We start from the raw sequence: 16485 nt of genomic DNA, 5'->3' as shown, positions 1-16485 counted from the left end.
GTTTCCTAGAAACGGACACCATTTTGAGCTTTGTCGTTTCAAGATGGAGGGCATTTCCAAAACTCCTGCAATTTTAGGTCTTTTACTAGGCTAGGTCGCACATAACTTTCGCAATGAGTGACGGAGAAGAAGGGGAATCTCTTAGCCGAGAGATTGATCCAGCAATCTGGGCTGTAGCTCCCCGGTTACACCAAGAGGAAGGGCCCATAGATGTGACCGCCAGCCCTGCCTTCCAGTGCTTAGATGAGGTTAGTACTGTGTGCTCTTGGCGTTTTGCAAAGTTTTGTGTAAAATCAAACCTCTGTATTAATGCGGAAAGAGTTGAGTTTTTGTTTGGTGGTGGTGTCCGTGTTATCAAAAGTAGAAGAGTTTATAGGGATTTGATTTCTCAAAACTCGAGCTGACTAATTAACTATGTTTTTAATTTGGAGTTTAGTCCGACCCTAGATCTGCATGTGTTCATTATAATTACGACGAAAGTGTTATTATCTGTCAAAATGAAAGCAGAATTCGTTTTCTTGTCTTTCACATTTTTTCAATGTACAATTCTTCTGCGCAATTATAAATAATACACATACAGGATGTAATAGGGCCTCTATGGGTAGCAGTTTTTATCTTGTACAAAAGCTGACGGAGTTACCCTATTGAAATAAAGGTTTCTCATCTTTAGGATGTAATTAAGGTATGAAGTATATTTATTTTATTGCACATGCTGTATGCATAAACCAACTACACTGTGAGCGACCTAATTTTGCAGTGTATTGATTTTGTACTGTTTGTCCACTGTAAATCTTTACCTTTTTTGGTCTGTGTTTTTTTGTTTTTGCCCGAATTGTACCTAGTTTAATAGAGTATAGTCTCTTGCTAATCAGAAGGTGTCCTCCATAATTTATAAAGATCTTAACAATAATAATTAAGAAAAGTATACTAATGCAATGCTTTCAGCCCTGAAATGCAAGACACTTGAAAGTAGGCAAACCATAGCACGCTCATCAATGCTGTATAAAATGCAAAGCAGGCTTGTCTTCTACGAAGATATCAAACTCCAACCAGTAGATCATTTGTACTCAACTTGCTCCAAAGAGTATGCTTACAAGCAGCCGATAGCTACAAGAGATTACTATAAGTACTCTTTCTATCCAAGGACCATTTCAGAATTGAACAAACTCCCAAGGGAAATTGTATTGTCCAGTTCACTGGTTGCAATTAAAAATGCAATTTTTAATTTTTATTTTTATTTTATTTATTTATTATTTTTTTAGAGCAGTCTAAAGTGCTCAGTATTGAGTGACAGACCTACCTGGTAAATAAAAAAATAAAAAAAATAATAAAATAAAAGTGAACTTTACAAGCTAAGAAGGTAGACTTTACGTACATGCATTTCTGTAAGGGTTTTTTATCGTACATCGTGTTATATGTTCGTTTTGATGTGAACTTAAAAATTTGATTAATCATTACCTTTTCCTCTATCTTAAATTCAGCTGTTTTCACAAGGAAAACTTGCAGGAGAAAAAGTAGCCAAGCTGAAAGCAAAATATACAAGTCTTCATGAATGTCTTAAATCTACAAGAGAGCAGGAATCTTCACTGCTTCACAAAGCAAAAGAAATGCACCAAGAAGTGCAAAGACAAAGAGCTGAATTAGAGAAAGGAGACAGCTTCCCTGATGGGGACAACACTGAAGTGAACAAATTGAGACAAGAACTGTTAAAACATCACAATGAACTTGCACAGGCAGATGAACGGCAATACCAGTTAGAATTTAAACTGGAAGGTTTGCGTGAAGAGAAAATGATGCTTGAAAGGGAGTATTCCAGGATGCCAAAGCCTGGGGAAATAGAAAAACAGGTAAAAGAACTCCAAAAATCAATTGAAGAACTCAAAGTTGAAATTGCACAAAGGACGGTTGATTCAAAAAGCCTCAAGGAAGAAGTAGAGAACAGAGAAGCTCAAGTGAATGTCATGCGAAAGGAAGTGGAGGACGATTTAGAAGAACAACAAAAACTGAGGGTATGCTCATCTTATACATAATTTGTCTTAATCATTTATTTAAGTTAATAGTACCAACAGTATAATGACGAATAAGTCATTTTCTCCAGCCATTGCTTGAGGAAATACTGTCATAATGGTCTTAGAAAGGTTTTTAGTGACTAAGACTAAGGGAAGTACATGTAACCTGAAGCGCCTGTTATACAGTGAAATGAAGACTTCAGAGAAAATATTGTAATGGTAATAAAAATTATTGACCGCAACCATTTTAGAGATTGTGATGAAAGAAAAAGTCAATTCAGGGAATCTATATAATTATGAAACAGTCTAGTGCAACATAAGTGATTATTTGCCCTAATGACATCAAAATTTCTCTGAATTTGGATGCTGATGCCAAATCATAGCTTATAGGTATGTTGACTTTGCACTAGGCTCTTCATATGCTGTGCTGACAATTTTGTAAATAAATGGGTATATATAAATAGTAAAGAACAAATCTAAACATCACTGGAACCAAACCCATGACCTTCCAGATTACCAGCTGGAATGCTCTACCACTGAGAAGAAAAATAGTACACTGTTAGTCGTGTAGATCATGTCACCTTACAGTGTATAAAATATGTTTGTTTGTTTTGATAGGATCAGTTGGTTCAAGTTCATTCACAGCCAGCTCACATAACCAAACAGACTGATCTGTTGTCACGGCAGCTCAGGTAAAACTTAAATAACTTTGTATACTGTCTCACACAGTCAGCCTCCTTTTGTCTAAAGAAAAAATGAAATCCACCCGATGGTCATATACTATTCTGCTATAAATATGTTGAACTGTCATTGAGTTTACAAGTTTGAAAATTATCTATTCAAATAATTGATTCCCCATTGGAACTCAAGCCTTAATTTATGTCTTATGGATTATGCAACTTAATGTTTTAATACAGAGAAGTGGAGGAAAAGAGATCAAGCTTGGATGGAAACGTTGATGAAATTGCCAAAGAGCTTCAAAGGATGGAGGGAAAAAAACATTACCTTGAGGAAGAAAAGATGGATCTATCAGAAGCGCTTGATCGGCAGCGGCATATATTTGAGTCCAAGGTATTTGTGCACGATAATGTGGATTAATAAGAATTAAATGCTAATTACTTTCTACTTATTATCGTTACAAAATTCTATGTTCAGGCTCAAAGAAAGTAAAGGGAATTCAGTTTACAGACAAACAGCTACATGTAGAAGTTGTACTGTACTTGGATAGAAGCCAATTTTTGAGCTGTAGTAAAAGAACCAATCAAAGTACATGGCTGTCATATCCAGAACAAGGGCTATCTATGTGATAATAAAAAATATTGTTTAATAATTTAGTCTACATACTGTATGGATCAAGTATCTCACCAGTAACTTATGCACAGCTGTCACATTATTTGACACAGTCAGGTGAACATGGTACAGTACATGTACTACTGTTGTACTGACTGTAAATAGAATGGTCATACTTTACACTCATGTTGATCTAACATTAAACTTTACTACTCCCAAAGCTAATACTGTGTGTGTTCCTTTCATTACAGGAGAGAGAAGTTGATCTGCTTGCTAAAGAATTTGAACTTGCAAAAGAAAGACAGGCTGAATTTCTAGGGGACAGGTAGGAATTTTCAAATTAAGGTATAATTTAGAATATTTTAAAGTGCCCATGACAGAATTTTTTTTATTTTCTCATCTGAATCTTTACATCACGCGAAGAACGTCCGCGAAAAAATCTTTCGATTTGCATGAAACACAAATTTTTTATAAATTTAACAAATCTTTAACATCCTATTTTATTGCGGTCCACCCGCCCCGCTGATGAGAATGCCGACGGGCTCACTATAGGGCCATGTTACATGGTCTGTGACGTACATTCAGGAACTCTCGTGTCTAAACACTCACTTGACCTTCAGTAAAGTACATTCGCGGCAGAAAGAAAATCGTCAGATTCACCGGCAGGAAGGAAAAACTTAGCTCCAAATAAGTATATTCCATGGCAGAAAACTTATCTGACACGGAAAGTGAGCAAACCGCTGAAGAAAGCAGCTAGGACGAATTTGAAAGCGTCGAAGTTGAGGCGATAGATGGCGTCCACGAAACAAGTAATACGTGTGAAGATGATGATACACTCGAACCGTACGCGGACGAGCTGATAGCAGACGAAGAATGGCTAAAAAGATATTGCAAGGAACGAGAGGAGAAGCGACGACTCGAGGAAGATTTAACGAAACGCTTGGAGAATGGAGTGCGTGTTAGTGAATGGTAAAGTTCTCACCGTGCATTTTGCATACGCGCTCTTCATTATCATCTGTCAAAACTATGGCCAAGTACTCACATACATTCGAACGAATTATTTTCCCTGTAGATGTACTTGTGGTAACTGTAGCCGTGATCTGCTAGCAAATATCAGGGGGTGCTACTGCTGCAAGGAACTCGAAGGCAATTGGGAAGCGCTGACTAGCGACATTGTTCTCGCGGAACTACAGGAAGGACACGTGTTGAACTGTGATAATAATAGCTTGTCTCGTTCTCTGAAATTTCGGCCGTAAATTTAATTGTAGGATGGAAGTTGTTAGCTTGTCCAATGAACAGGTTAATTTCCTTTTAGTCACTGTCCCACAGTTTACCAAATCCCCCATTGTATCTTTTAGGTGCATACGTCTTGCGAAATGTTCGAAGTCTAACAAGAGTTGGCGTCTAATGTAATTCGTGTCTGTCACCGGTGTCGGGACAAATTTGAGCCCTTTAGAAAAATTACGCCAACAGGCTGTCGCTAAGTTGTTTGTTTGAAAAATTCTTCATGAATTTCTCGTGTTTTTCTCTTTGTGTCTTAATCTTTTAGGCAATTTTTTCTGCGCTCTTTGCGCTTGTTATTTGTTTTGTGCCCTTTTTTATTTTGAACCCCCGTTGTGGTGGTTAGGTTTTCAGAGATAACGCTGTTATACTTTTCAACATTTTTATTGTTTGCAGAATTCTGCAACACATGTGTGTACAATATTTGTTTGAGCTCGTTGAATTCTTGCTGCAGTTTATCTACGTTATCTACATCGTGGTTTACAATGTTTCCTGTGTTCGCCGAGTGCGACTGTTCTCGCATCGATCTATTTACATCAGTGGTAGCATTTGTGCTAGTATTTTTTGAGAGCTTGGTCTCAACGAAACTTCGCAGATCTCACGATCTATGAGAATATATACCAAAACAATTACGCCATATTTTATAAAACTTGTGACTGAGTTAACAGTGAGGTCAAACTATAAACCTCAGAAGGTTACAACGCTTAGAATGCCACAAGCGGATGTGAATATTCAGTATCGAAAGCTTACCATTCGCTTTTCCCTGCTCCTCTTCGAAGTTGGCTCTTGCTCTTCGTCTTCCTTTCGCTTAGCTGTTTTAAAGGATAAACACAAACGCGATGTCGTCCCACTCCAGTTCACGTTTTAAGTTTAAACCTGAATTCATCAGCCTTGTGAAATCCTCGTCATTGAAGTGCATCGAGCACAAGGACGAGGTCTTTCCAGGCGCGCGTAAAATCGATCCATTTCTTTCGCCTCCTCAGTCTTTGCGGGCATGTGGTGCCAAAGAAAGGAATCCTGTGCATGCTTATTCCATTCGCTTCGTCTTTGATGTTTCCACATCTCGCTGCAACACATCTTTCCGGCATTTTCGAGAAATGTGCAGAAATACCGCCACTTGTTTTCAGTGAGATCCAGAGAAAGGCTGAAGTCACGTGTTCCTGAATCTACGTCACAGCTCTTGCTCAACCGAGGGGAGACTAATGCGAATGGTGGGCCAGAATGGCGGCAAATTTAAACGTCTCATAAAATTCATAAAGAATTCGCGTTTTATGCAAATCGAAAAATTTTTTCAGTAAAGTTCCTAGGGTGATGTTTAGATTCAGATAAGAGAATAAAAAAAATTCCGATATGGGCACTTTAAGTTTATTTTAATCTAATAAATATGAGTCAGATTAAATTTGTATCAATTGAAAGTAAAGTTTAAGTTTAATTTTATGATTTTGTTTTTATACATTGCTCATCTAGTCAGTACTGTTACAACCTTACTGTGCATCTTAGAAGCAATCTGATTCCTCCTTATGTTACTTAATAAGTTAATGACTTGATGAAAAAAGTAAATGAGACTGATTTAATACTTCTTTTATTCTTTGCAGGGGCACTTTAGATTTGAACTTAAAGCATGCTGCCATAGAAAAGAAATCCAACCATGATATTCATGCCAGGAAAATGAGAGAAAAGGAGAGAGACCTTAAGTATGTGCACCCAACAAATGAACCTGTTTTGTATTTATTCAGTGGTACCCGGGGCTTATTCTCGCTTTACAAAATTCCTTATTTTTTGCAAAAAAAAAAAGGATAACAAAAACATAACAATCGATCATTGAAAATGAAATTGATATTACAACTAGGTTTACATGTTATTACCTTCAGTAGACGTCAAGTTGGATCAAAATCTTCCTGACAGTTCTCTGTGACTTCGAAGTTGAACCATAACACTTGCAGTTTATCAATAATGATCTGATGTGATTGAATATTTTTTTGGGTAGAAAGGGTAGGCCTTTTGTTTTGAACCATAACTTCCAAAGTGCAGGTTCATTTTTTTATGATTTTTTTAAAATTAATGTTTATACTATAGAGCCTTGAAGAAAAGTGAGTTACAAATGAAGGTGGCTGAGGATTCTCTTGCTCATGTGAGATCAGTTTATGACAAAGTCAAGGCCCAAGTTGATAGTGCCCCAAGAGATGATGGAACACTGTTAGAAAAGAGAAAGGAACTGCAAAGAGAGGTGGACGTGACAAAGAGAACTCTTGCACAACAGGTAATAAAATCAAACCTGATAAACTACATTGTATTGTAATAAAATTATATGTACATGTAAATTATATTATTTGGTCATCCACCACATGTTTGGTTAGTCTCCTTCGCAGCTGTCATTTGGGCTCATCATACAACACGCTCCCTCCCCAGGGGGGTGGCGTGACGAGCCCAAACCAGAGCAGCCAAGGAGACTAAATGCTTGGTCAGATGACTCTACATTGCTAGTCTTTCTTTTCTGTATGTCCCCCAATCCATACAAGTTTTCAAAATTTCTTGCACAACAAAATCATTCTCCCAGAATCACCCACTCACTACAATGGCATGTGGCCAGATCTGTAGTTTAGGGATCTTTGGCTGTAAGTATTGTAATTATTGAGATGCTGTCTCATAGAAAATAAATTATCTGTTATTGTCTGTAAAAAAATTATGTACTGTATAATAAGTAGCTTCTGGTACCACTTGCTTAATTCCATTGATCTGGCTACACTGAATGTACACATACAACGTAAACAAGTGGCTTTCATCCAGCTGGCTTGGAATGAGCCTGCATTTCTGCAGCTCAGCGCCTAATGCAACCAGCCTGTGCACAAGATAAGGACTTGGCTTTGACTTACTTTGTAGACTGAATACAGTTTTGTATTCTTGTTATGTTAGAATGCTTTAACTGCTCATGAGCGAGCCCGTGTGGAGCAGATGATACAGGAAGAGGAAAGACTGTTAATGGAGCAAAGTGAACTCAGAGTGGATGTGATTGACTTGACAAGACTAGCACAGATTAAGGTATGTTTAAATTGTTTGATTGATTGTTTATATACAGCTGTATCTCAAAAAGTACACTTGTGCAGCTCAGATGAGTTGTTCGGTTGGCTATCCATGAAAAACAACAAAGCTTCTGGAATCCTGCACTTGTTGTTGTGATTAGTGATAAATGTACCAAGGTTGACTAGTTTGAAACACTGTCATGGTTTGTTACTAAAGTCAAATGGGATTGTTTTGTCCACAGGCTGATGAAAGAGAGCAAAAAGCAAGAGATTACATGAGAGCTGAGGTTAGGCATGATGCATGTTGTGGCCTTTTTTGTAAAAAATAAAAAATAAAATATAATACGTTATCAACCTACTGTTTTCATAACTGAGATAATTAAAACAAAATGTAAGTACATATACCAAGTACCAAGTTATTAAATCCTTTTATAAAATTTCCTGGAGTCATTTGGAACATTAACATGCAATTTTCTTCCAGTTGAGATACCAGCGGGCTCTTGAAGACTTGAAAACAAAAAACCTCAGCATACAGGACAGTGCTAAGAAATATGCTGAAATGCAACACAGGTGCGCTGACATAGTTGTTTGTACTCATTACAGTTCACATTTACGTGACTTGTAAAAATCGGCAATATCAACAATTCACTAATTCATCATTATTTTAGTTTAGTTTCGTATTTCACTTTTCATGCTTGCAGCAGACTGATGTATGTCTATTGGCTTATTATTTTGATCTGACAGGCTTGCTGACTTTGCAAAGTTGTATGATGTAATCAAGAATGAAAGAAACAAATGCGTTAACTTAATTCAGACAAGCACTCAGGTAAGGAAGGAACAACTAAAGCTTTTTTCAAAACTGTTCTATTCAATTAACGGTAACCACCCACCTTTGAATTAGCGCCCACCCTCAAACAAGTGCCCACCCTGAAAGCTAAAAAACGTAATAAGCTCCTGCCCCCGCCCCCTCCCAACAAAAAACATTTCTGTACTAGCCCTTCATGAAGTAAGAGGACCGTCATTTGTGTTCCAAAATTGGTTTTACATGTAGATACAGTAGTCAATGACCTTTTCTATTGTTTATGGCTTGTTCGTGTTAGCATTTGCACTTTGTTTTGCCTCGTTGAAGCCAAATGAACTTATCCTTGTTTTGTTAAAAAAGGTTGGGAAAATATATAATAGCGCCCACCTCGAGCACCCACCTTTGTGGGCCCAAAATTAAATAAGCGCCCAGGGTGGTTAATCGAATAAAACGCGGTTTGCGTTATTTTGTTATTCTGTAGAGTCGTGTACCTTTACTAATGTCATAATCTGATCTTGTTTTAACACAGAAAGCCGCAGAAATGAGGGAGAAGATAAAGATTCTTCAAAACGAAATTGAAATTTTACGTTCAAAAGTCAACGGCAAAGACAGGTAAATCGCGCAGTTCGTCAAAATGTTTCAACGTTTTCTCATACAAACATTGTTGTAAATCAAGATCCGTCTATCGCTACTGTACTTTTTTTGTAATAATCCCCAGAGGACCATGGAAACCCCCAAGAACACTCATGAGTCTTGAGGCCAAAAAATATATGTTAATCACAATGAAATTCATGTATTGTAACTCGCAAATCGTATTGGAATTTTCCTTTTGCAATATGAACGTTATTTTTCTTGTAAATTTTCCACTTGCGTGTGTTATTGCTCCACTAGCAGTACTCCCTAATGTCCGCCATGCATTCTTGTTTTTGTATTAACAGGCTTCTACAGAAAGCTCGGTTAAAACGCAATAACGCCGTTGTGATCCGAGATAGTTTGAGAAATGAGATGAGCAAGAGATCCAAGACAGAAGAAGAAAACAGAGAAAAACGAGAGCAACTGGTAGGAACTTAAAACAAATAAATAATACCTGCATCACTAGACAACTGCCATTGCCAGGTTATTGACAATATGCCAACCTTGGAAAGCTGTTTGTTAATACAGTCGAGCCTCCTTGTGCAACCGCCTCCCATAAGCGATCACCTGTCTAAAATACCAGTTTTATCCCAGTCGAAAGCCTATAGTTGGAACCTCTCGTAAGCGAAGGCGACCACTTTTTGAGGTGGCGGTATTATAATGTTTCATTGTTTTTAACCTCTTGTAAGCGATCACTTGACACATGGCCTGATCTCCATGTCCTCCGTATGTGCAATGCTACTCAGAGATTACGAGGAACTTTTAGTGACAACCTAGCACTGCTCGTATTGTAACTAGAAAAATTCATGCAGAAAATTCTCTTTAAATAAGTAGATGTGTCAGACCTGTTCCTGGAAGAGACTCTCTTTGGTTCAACTTTCGTAAGCGACCACCTCCCGTAAGTGGCCACTAAATCTTGGCATTTTGGGTGCTTGCTGTACTACCCAAATACCGTGGTCTAGTAAAAACAGGCTAGGCTACTTGTCCAAGCTGTCTATCATCGATAATCAACTTAAGCTTGTCTGTTCTTTAAAGAAAACCGGACCTTTTAGTGTAATGTAAATAAAGTTTCTCATATGCTATGTTTGCTTGCAAATTAAAATGGTATTGCCTTTTTTCTGCTTTAGAGATTGGATATCGCCAAACTTAACGATCTCATTAACAAAGCGGAAGAAAGCATGGTTCAGCTACGAAAACGCTATGAAAGTGCAGTACAAGAAAGAAACGACATGTGAGTAAATAATTCAGATTCCTGTACGGGCCATGTCAAACAAAAGGAGTTTTGACGAAACAATGATACGATAAAATGGTTACCATGTAACGCATACATTTAAAGCATAGCGCGTGCGCGGTTGTGTTACCTCAGGCTATGTTGCAGGGTAGCTATTATTTTTTAACCCAACATTATGAAGTTAAAATTGTTTCTTACAGTCAGTCTACTTCACGCATGACCAGTATTTCCGAGAATGAAATGAACATTCTAATTCTACTTTGTAATGTCCAGCATTTGAATGGAATCTTGAAGACTTCTCTGGAAATCTTTCCGAAAAAGACGCATTAACTGGAAAAAAAAATTGAAATACTTGGGAAACAATTATAAGTAAATTCAAAGCTTTATATCGTCAATAAACTAGGGAAATTTTTCGCTGGCCGTGGCGATGTTCAAAACTGTCATGTAAACTCCATTCAAATTTCAAAAATACCGGTCACGCATGATGTCCATATGTAGATTGACTGTAACTACTACAATAAAATATTGCGTACATGAATATATCATAGTTCTCTTCATATCTTTCTCAGTCACTGATAATCGTAAGATTGTTTAGTGTCTTCTTTCAATCAATCAATCAATCAATCAATCAATCAATCAATCAATCAATCAATCAATCAATCAATCAATCAATCAATCAATCAATCAATCAATCAATCAATCAATCAATCAATCAATCAATCAATCAATCATCTTTATTTAAAGAGGGTAACACGGGACAGTACTTTAACTGAATAACTAGTGGCCCTCAAGGTACACTCTTGCCGAGCAGCTCTCTACTTCATCTCTAAAAAACTCCTCATTTGCTGGTATCATGTTTCCTTTTAGGGGAATACATCTGATCGAAACAAATGAAGAAGTGTGTGTATTTTACGAGAAACTCAACATTCAAGGTAACATTGTTTTTATACTCTGTTCTTACTACTTGTCACTATCATTGCTTGGCCAAAACCAAAATATGTTGAGACATGCTGGGAATCGCTTGCGTGGAGTTTGTTACGCTGCAGTGTGTATATTTTACACGTGAAACACTTTTTCCACTTTCTTTAAATCCCTAACTGAATTTATTTATTTTTGGTTTATTTATTTACTTGTTTATTTATTTTTCACAGATACAATGATTCGTAATGGCGACGTGGAGTTAAAGGCTAGGGAGGAAGAAATACGTTTTCTAAAAATGGAGGTAACAAATTTGCTGTCGGTGTAAATCTAAAAGGCCCAAGTCCCTTTTTTTGTGATCTTCAAAGAGAGGGAAACAGCCACGGACAAGGATGGTTTAAAGTGATAGACTGTACCCTAAAAACAGTAACTGCGAATGATTCAAACTGTAAATCAGCAAGGATACTTGTTTGAAACGTATGCAAACTTGCAGGGTTTCTCAGAAAACGTACAGTGTTATCGCGCGCCGCGGAATCACAGCCAGTTTACATGTGCGGATTGAAGTGAGAGCCTTAGGCGAGAAAAATTGCAGTGAAGTGCGACGAAAGTTGCATCGAAAATCGCACGTGTTAACGGACCTTAACCCTTTACCCCCTACTATCAAAGAACAAATTCTCCTTTCTTTTCGCTATATTTTACTTATGAAAGTGCTGGGGGAAAGTTATTAATATATCAAGAAAATGCACCTTGGGTGATCATATCCTTAATTCTCATGACCTCAGGGGTTGAATACGCATTGATATTATAAGGAGAAATTTGATGCTGATCACTGTTAGGGCTTAAAGGGTTAGCAATGATAAAGTAAACTGAAAATGAAACAAGAAGAGAAAAACTCGTTGTAGATGCATGTGTTACATGGCAAACATTATTTTTATTGCAACGTTGTTACGTTGAAACATTTTTCGTTCAAAAGATACCTTATCCGGCCCAATGGCGCCGTATTGTGTACTAATGTCTCCATATTTCTCTTCTAGGTTAACGAGCTAAAGCGGTCAATTGCAGTGGCTCAGAAAAACATGCCTAACAAAAAAGCTCTGGACAACGAACTGGTTACTTTACAGATACAGGTAAACTGAACACTAATTGAAACACTAGGCAGAGCCTTGGTGTGGCTTGCTATTCTCCTTTCTGCCCTCTTGTTTGGACTTTGGTGTTTTGCTGGCCTCATGTTGAACTTCTCGGTATCAGAAACAAGTTCTATTAGCTCTTTTCAGAAATCTCGTAAGACTGAAATTTCGAATGAGTTATGAATGATATTCAATCTCCTAGGGTGTCCTTTTAGTTTATGTTTTGCTATCGACTTAACGCTATGCGAATATCTCGCCATGTAATTAATTTTAGTCATACTATAATCATACTTAGTTGAGCAGTCCTAATCATGTTTAAGCTTTCTAGTTTCCTTTAGGTCTCCCCGCTACTTTTTTCTACATTTTCAGTAGTATAGGCAATTGTTTTACTGCTTTGTGTGGTAATTGTTCCGTGGTGGAATAGTGAAGAAATGGCACCAAGGAATAAGTAATCAAAACCGTTGTGTTAAATCGCAACAATTTTTTTTTCAGCTTGTAGCTTCTCGGGAGAGACTCGCAATGTTAGAGAAACATCTTGAAGATCCGTCAGATGAAAGCCGTGTTCGGCTTCTTGGAGGCGACGATCCCGAGCCAGAGATACTCGCCAAGAAAATTGAAGAATTGGAACTGAGGCTGGCGGAGAAAGAGGAGAAGCTACTAGAAAAGGATTTGATTTTCGAGGAGGTCACAAGGCTAGCGGACAGAACGAAGAAAAAGTCCGAAAGTGGAAAAGAAGATACGTTAGAATTAGCCAAGAAGGTTTGTCTTGTACATGATAAGTTACTTACTGAACTTCAATCTTCAGACTGTTACATTTCTTGGTTGATGATTACTGTCATTCTCCTTACCCGTCTGCTTGAGGGTGTACCTTATTGTAGGGAACAAAGCTTTTTAATCACGTTGAGCACCAAAAGCAGCGAGTCGCATTGCTCTTTGAATTGTCTGAGTTTCGACATCTTTCTCTTGGCATTTCCAATTTTTCAATTAACTAAAAAGCTAAGATGCACACGGGCAAAGTTCTGACTTTTGCCAGCTTCATCTGCTGCTTTCCCAAAAGGATGGTTTGGTGCGTCAAGCCAGTGATGTACAGCAGCAAATGTTGAACGATATCTAGACTTGTTGGCGCCGTGATGAATTGCTTGATGTTTTTTTTTTGCCGTTCAGTGCGTTGCATGCTGTTGTCCGGAATGGCATGTTTTAAACATTCAGCATCACACGATGCACTGCTCAACTTTTGTTGGTCGGTCACTGAGCCAGTTCAGTATTTGTTCTTCAGCAACTGTTCCACCGTGTATCATTGGCTAAAGGTGATCCCGTTGAATTGCATTGCGCATTCTTGCTGCGCATAATTTCATATGTCATTACCGCGCACACGTTGAATACATGGTGTATTTTCCTAGATACTAAGCGCGCGTTTTTTTCTCCTAAATGAGCACTGTGGCCTCTCTTTCTTGCCTCGCTATTTTAATTTAACTATTGTCCTGTTGATGTTTCAAACCGTTTAGAAAAAAATTTTACTGCATTTTTTGAAATAATACACAGTAGTGAACAATCACAGAAAGTTTGAGAAATTTTTACGACAAGTTTTGTATGGAGGGAATCATCTTAAACGTAGTATACCAGCCCGATTATGGTTCCAACTGCTGCTTCTCTCTGTTTTATTCTTCAGGTGAATGAATACCAGGCCAAGATAAAAGACACAACACGAAAGATGATGGCACTGGTGTCTGAGCTGTCCATGAATCAGGCCTCCGCCATGAAGCTGCAGCAGCAAGTGAAATCAAAAGAACAGGAACTAGAGCAGTGTTATGTGCGCATGGAGAGAGGAGAAGCACCAAATGAAGACGCCGAGAAAGAATGGCTGAGAATGATCCGAGATGAAGCTCGCAGGGAAAAGGAGATGCTGGAAAAGACGGAGGTACCACTTGTTTGTGTGTAAACTGGCCAGGAGAGATAATAAGAAAGGCACATTATTTTAGAGCTCCTCCGGCTTTTCGTCTTCCATTTTTAAATAAAAGAAATCAAGAAGTATCCATTCGCAAATAAACTACGAGTTAGCTCAGGTGTTCAAGTATTTTGCTCGGTCTTTTATCTCAGAAAATAAGAGAGTCTTTAAAGTTTAGTTGGCAAATGCAAATGCCAATTCTGAGTACTGTGAGTAAATCATCGAGTAAACAAGATGCCTTACCGCAACGCTACCCGCTATTCAACTAACTAACTCCATAAAGTTTACATGTCATATACGCAAAAGGAAACTGGCTATAAGTATTCTTGTTCAAAATTGAATGAAGAGTTGAATGAAGTGTTTGTACAGTTATCTGGGGGACTAAACTGTCTCATTGCCGATGGTAAATCGCGAAGAACAGTCTATGAAGAAGCTCTCTCTGGGCAGTCGCTGAAGTCTGACAATAAGTGGTCGTTCCGTAGAAAAGCACAGATGCACATTAACAATACGTGTACACGCAACCCTGATGCGAATAGTAAACAAACTCTGCTCTGAACTTTTTCACTCGAGATCCGACAAGGTCAGTTATAAACCTTCATCTAGTACCGATCGGACCAAGGACCACCTTTCGTTTGGCCACTGATTGAGCAGGGCTAACTTTTTCTTTCTCAGTTTTTGTTGTTTGTTTTTTTTAATTGTAGTTTTGTTGAGTAATGTCATAATTTTAATTAACGAAATGATTTCATTTATTTTCAGCGCGAAGAAGAAGAAGAGCATTATCGCCTCCCTGGTGGAGTGTACACCACTGCAGAGCCTCGACCTAATGCCTATATCCCGGATGATGACTCCGAGCTGCCTATCCCCAGACCCTACGGTGCTTTAGCTCCATTTAAACCTACGGAGCCTGGTTCAACAATGCGACATATAAGAAAACCTGTGATAAAACCGATAGAGATTTAAGGTGCTTTAGCTCCATTTAAACCTACGGAGCCTGGTTCAACAATGCGACATATAAGAAAACCTGTGATAAAACCGATAGAGATTTAATGTGAAAATAAATTCACACCAAAATGAAAAGGGTCTGTTAAACAGCCATACACACAAGTTATCTCACTCTTAGTGCTGTGAAACAAAGGAAATAGGGAATCGTTTTACCGAAGATTTGAAAATACGGACTTTGTAAATATTTGTTATGATGGAAGGATTTATTTATTCCCTGTAGATAGTAAAAAAGAATTCATTAAACAACCTACCTGAAAACCAGTGTCTTCAAAAATCAGACTGACTGACCGACATATCCCACAACCTAACGTGGTCTTCAGCTAGAGACAACGCTGACAAGATCACAGTCAGCCTTCCACCCCCCCCCCCTCCCCTCCCACTGATTTCTATCCATCGCGAAGCTTTTCCATTGAGAATTAGTGGAAACTATGACAAACAGCATATGTAGAGATGGCGGCAAGCGGAGTATATACGAAATCTACTATCCGTTTTTAGCTAACCTTAGAAAAGTGTACTTGTACAGTTAGTTGATTGCGCTGGTTTATTGGTTATTCATACAGTAAAATACTGGTTTATAATGCGCGCGCGTTCATCTTGTTTTAGTTTTTCCTTACAGGTTATTTTTTTTTCTACTTCTCAGAATAGTTTCAGTTGGATAACAACTCTCTTATTAGTTTGTAGTATCCCGAGTCTCCTGTAGCTCAGTGGTAGAGCATCCGAACTAGTTATCGGAAGGTGTTAGGTTCGACTCCTGATAGGAGCACTCGGATTTATCTTTCCGAATATGCCTTTGTCACTCACTGAATAATGTATCTATCATTTTTTCGTTTGGTATTTTGCCTCACTCTACGGGTTCGTGAAAATACGACACAACTCGTAAAAATATACAGCTATACTGCACACCAAAACATCTAATAAGAAATTTATTGATAAGTTGCAAAGAAAAACTATGAAAAACACTGAAACAAGATGAGCGTGCGCGCGTTGGAAAACTTGTTTTTTTTTACTGTAGGAATAACCACCAAAACAAGTTATAACTGAGTACGACTACGAGTGAGAGTGCGGAACTAGCGTCATTTTGGCGGGAAAACTAGATAGCCGTTTTGAAATCATGAAAGGTTTGGCTTTCATCATTCAAAACAATTGAATCAAGTTCGTCGCTCATTAAGAGTAAAATGAAGCTTTCTGGGATATATCTGTTCTTAGTACTCCATGCCAACATCAAAC

At 38.1% G+C, this 16485-nt stretch overlaps 1 protein-coding gene across 1 annotated transcript; it reads left to right on the top strand.

Moving 5' to 3' along the window:
• Positions 1–17: 17 nt before the first annotated feature.
• LOC146460722 (coiled-coil domain-containing protein 146-like) lies at positions 18–15516 on the top strand. The gene is made up of 20 exons (XM_085087834.1): positions 18–248; positions 1482–2009; positions 2628–2701; positions 2927–3080; positions 3551–3624; positions 6176–6274; positions 6657–6840; positions 7494–7619; positions 7843–7887; positions 8082–8170; positions 8345–8426; positions 8932–9014; positions 9341–9461; positions 10163–10266; positions 11134–11198; positions 11418–11488; positions 12219–12311; positions 12804–13070; positions 13981–14229; positions 15013–15516. Exons 1-20 carry the CDS (start codon positions 114–116, stop codon positions 15214–15216), a joined length of 2847 nt encoding a protein of 948 aa, XP_084943960.1. The 5' UTR covers positions 18–113; the 3' UTR covers positions 15217–15516.
• Positions 15517–16485: the final 969 nt, after the last annotated feature.

The sequence above is a fragment of the Pavona decussata genome, unplaced genomic scaffold (genome assembly GCF_977016875.1).
Source record: "Pavona decussata unplaced genomic scaffold, jaPavDecu1.1 SCAFFOLD_207, whole genome shotgun sequence".
NCBI lineage: Eukaryota > Metazoa > Cnidaria > Anthozoa > Scleractinia > Agariciidae > Pavona > Pavona decussata.
The sequence above is the reverse complement of the archived record's forward strand: the minus strand, read 5'-3'. Positions and strand labels throughout refer to the sequence as shown.

Excerpts from the sequence above, each read along its gene's own strand:
- LOC146460722 (XM_085087834.1), top strand. The coding sequence starts at position 114 with ATGAGTGACGGAGAAGAAGGGGAATCTCTTAGCCGAGAGATTGATCCA. Across the intron at positions 2,010-2,627 it reads AAGAACAACAAAAACTGAGG|GATCAGTTGGTTCAAGTTCA; the intron begins GTATGCTCATCT and ends TTGTTTTGATAG. Across the intron at positions 7,888-8,081 it reads GAGATTACATGAGAGCTGAG|TTGAGATACCAGCGGGCTCT; the intron begins GTTAGGCATGAT and ends ATTTTCTTCCAG.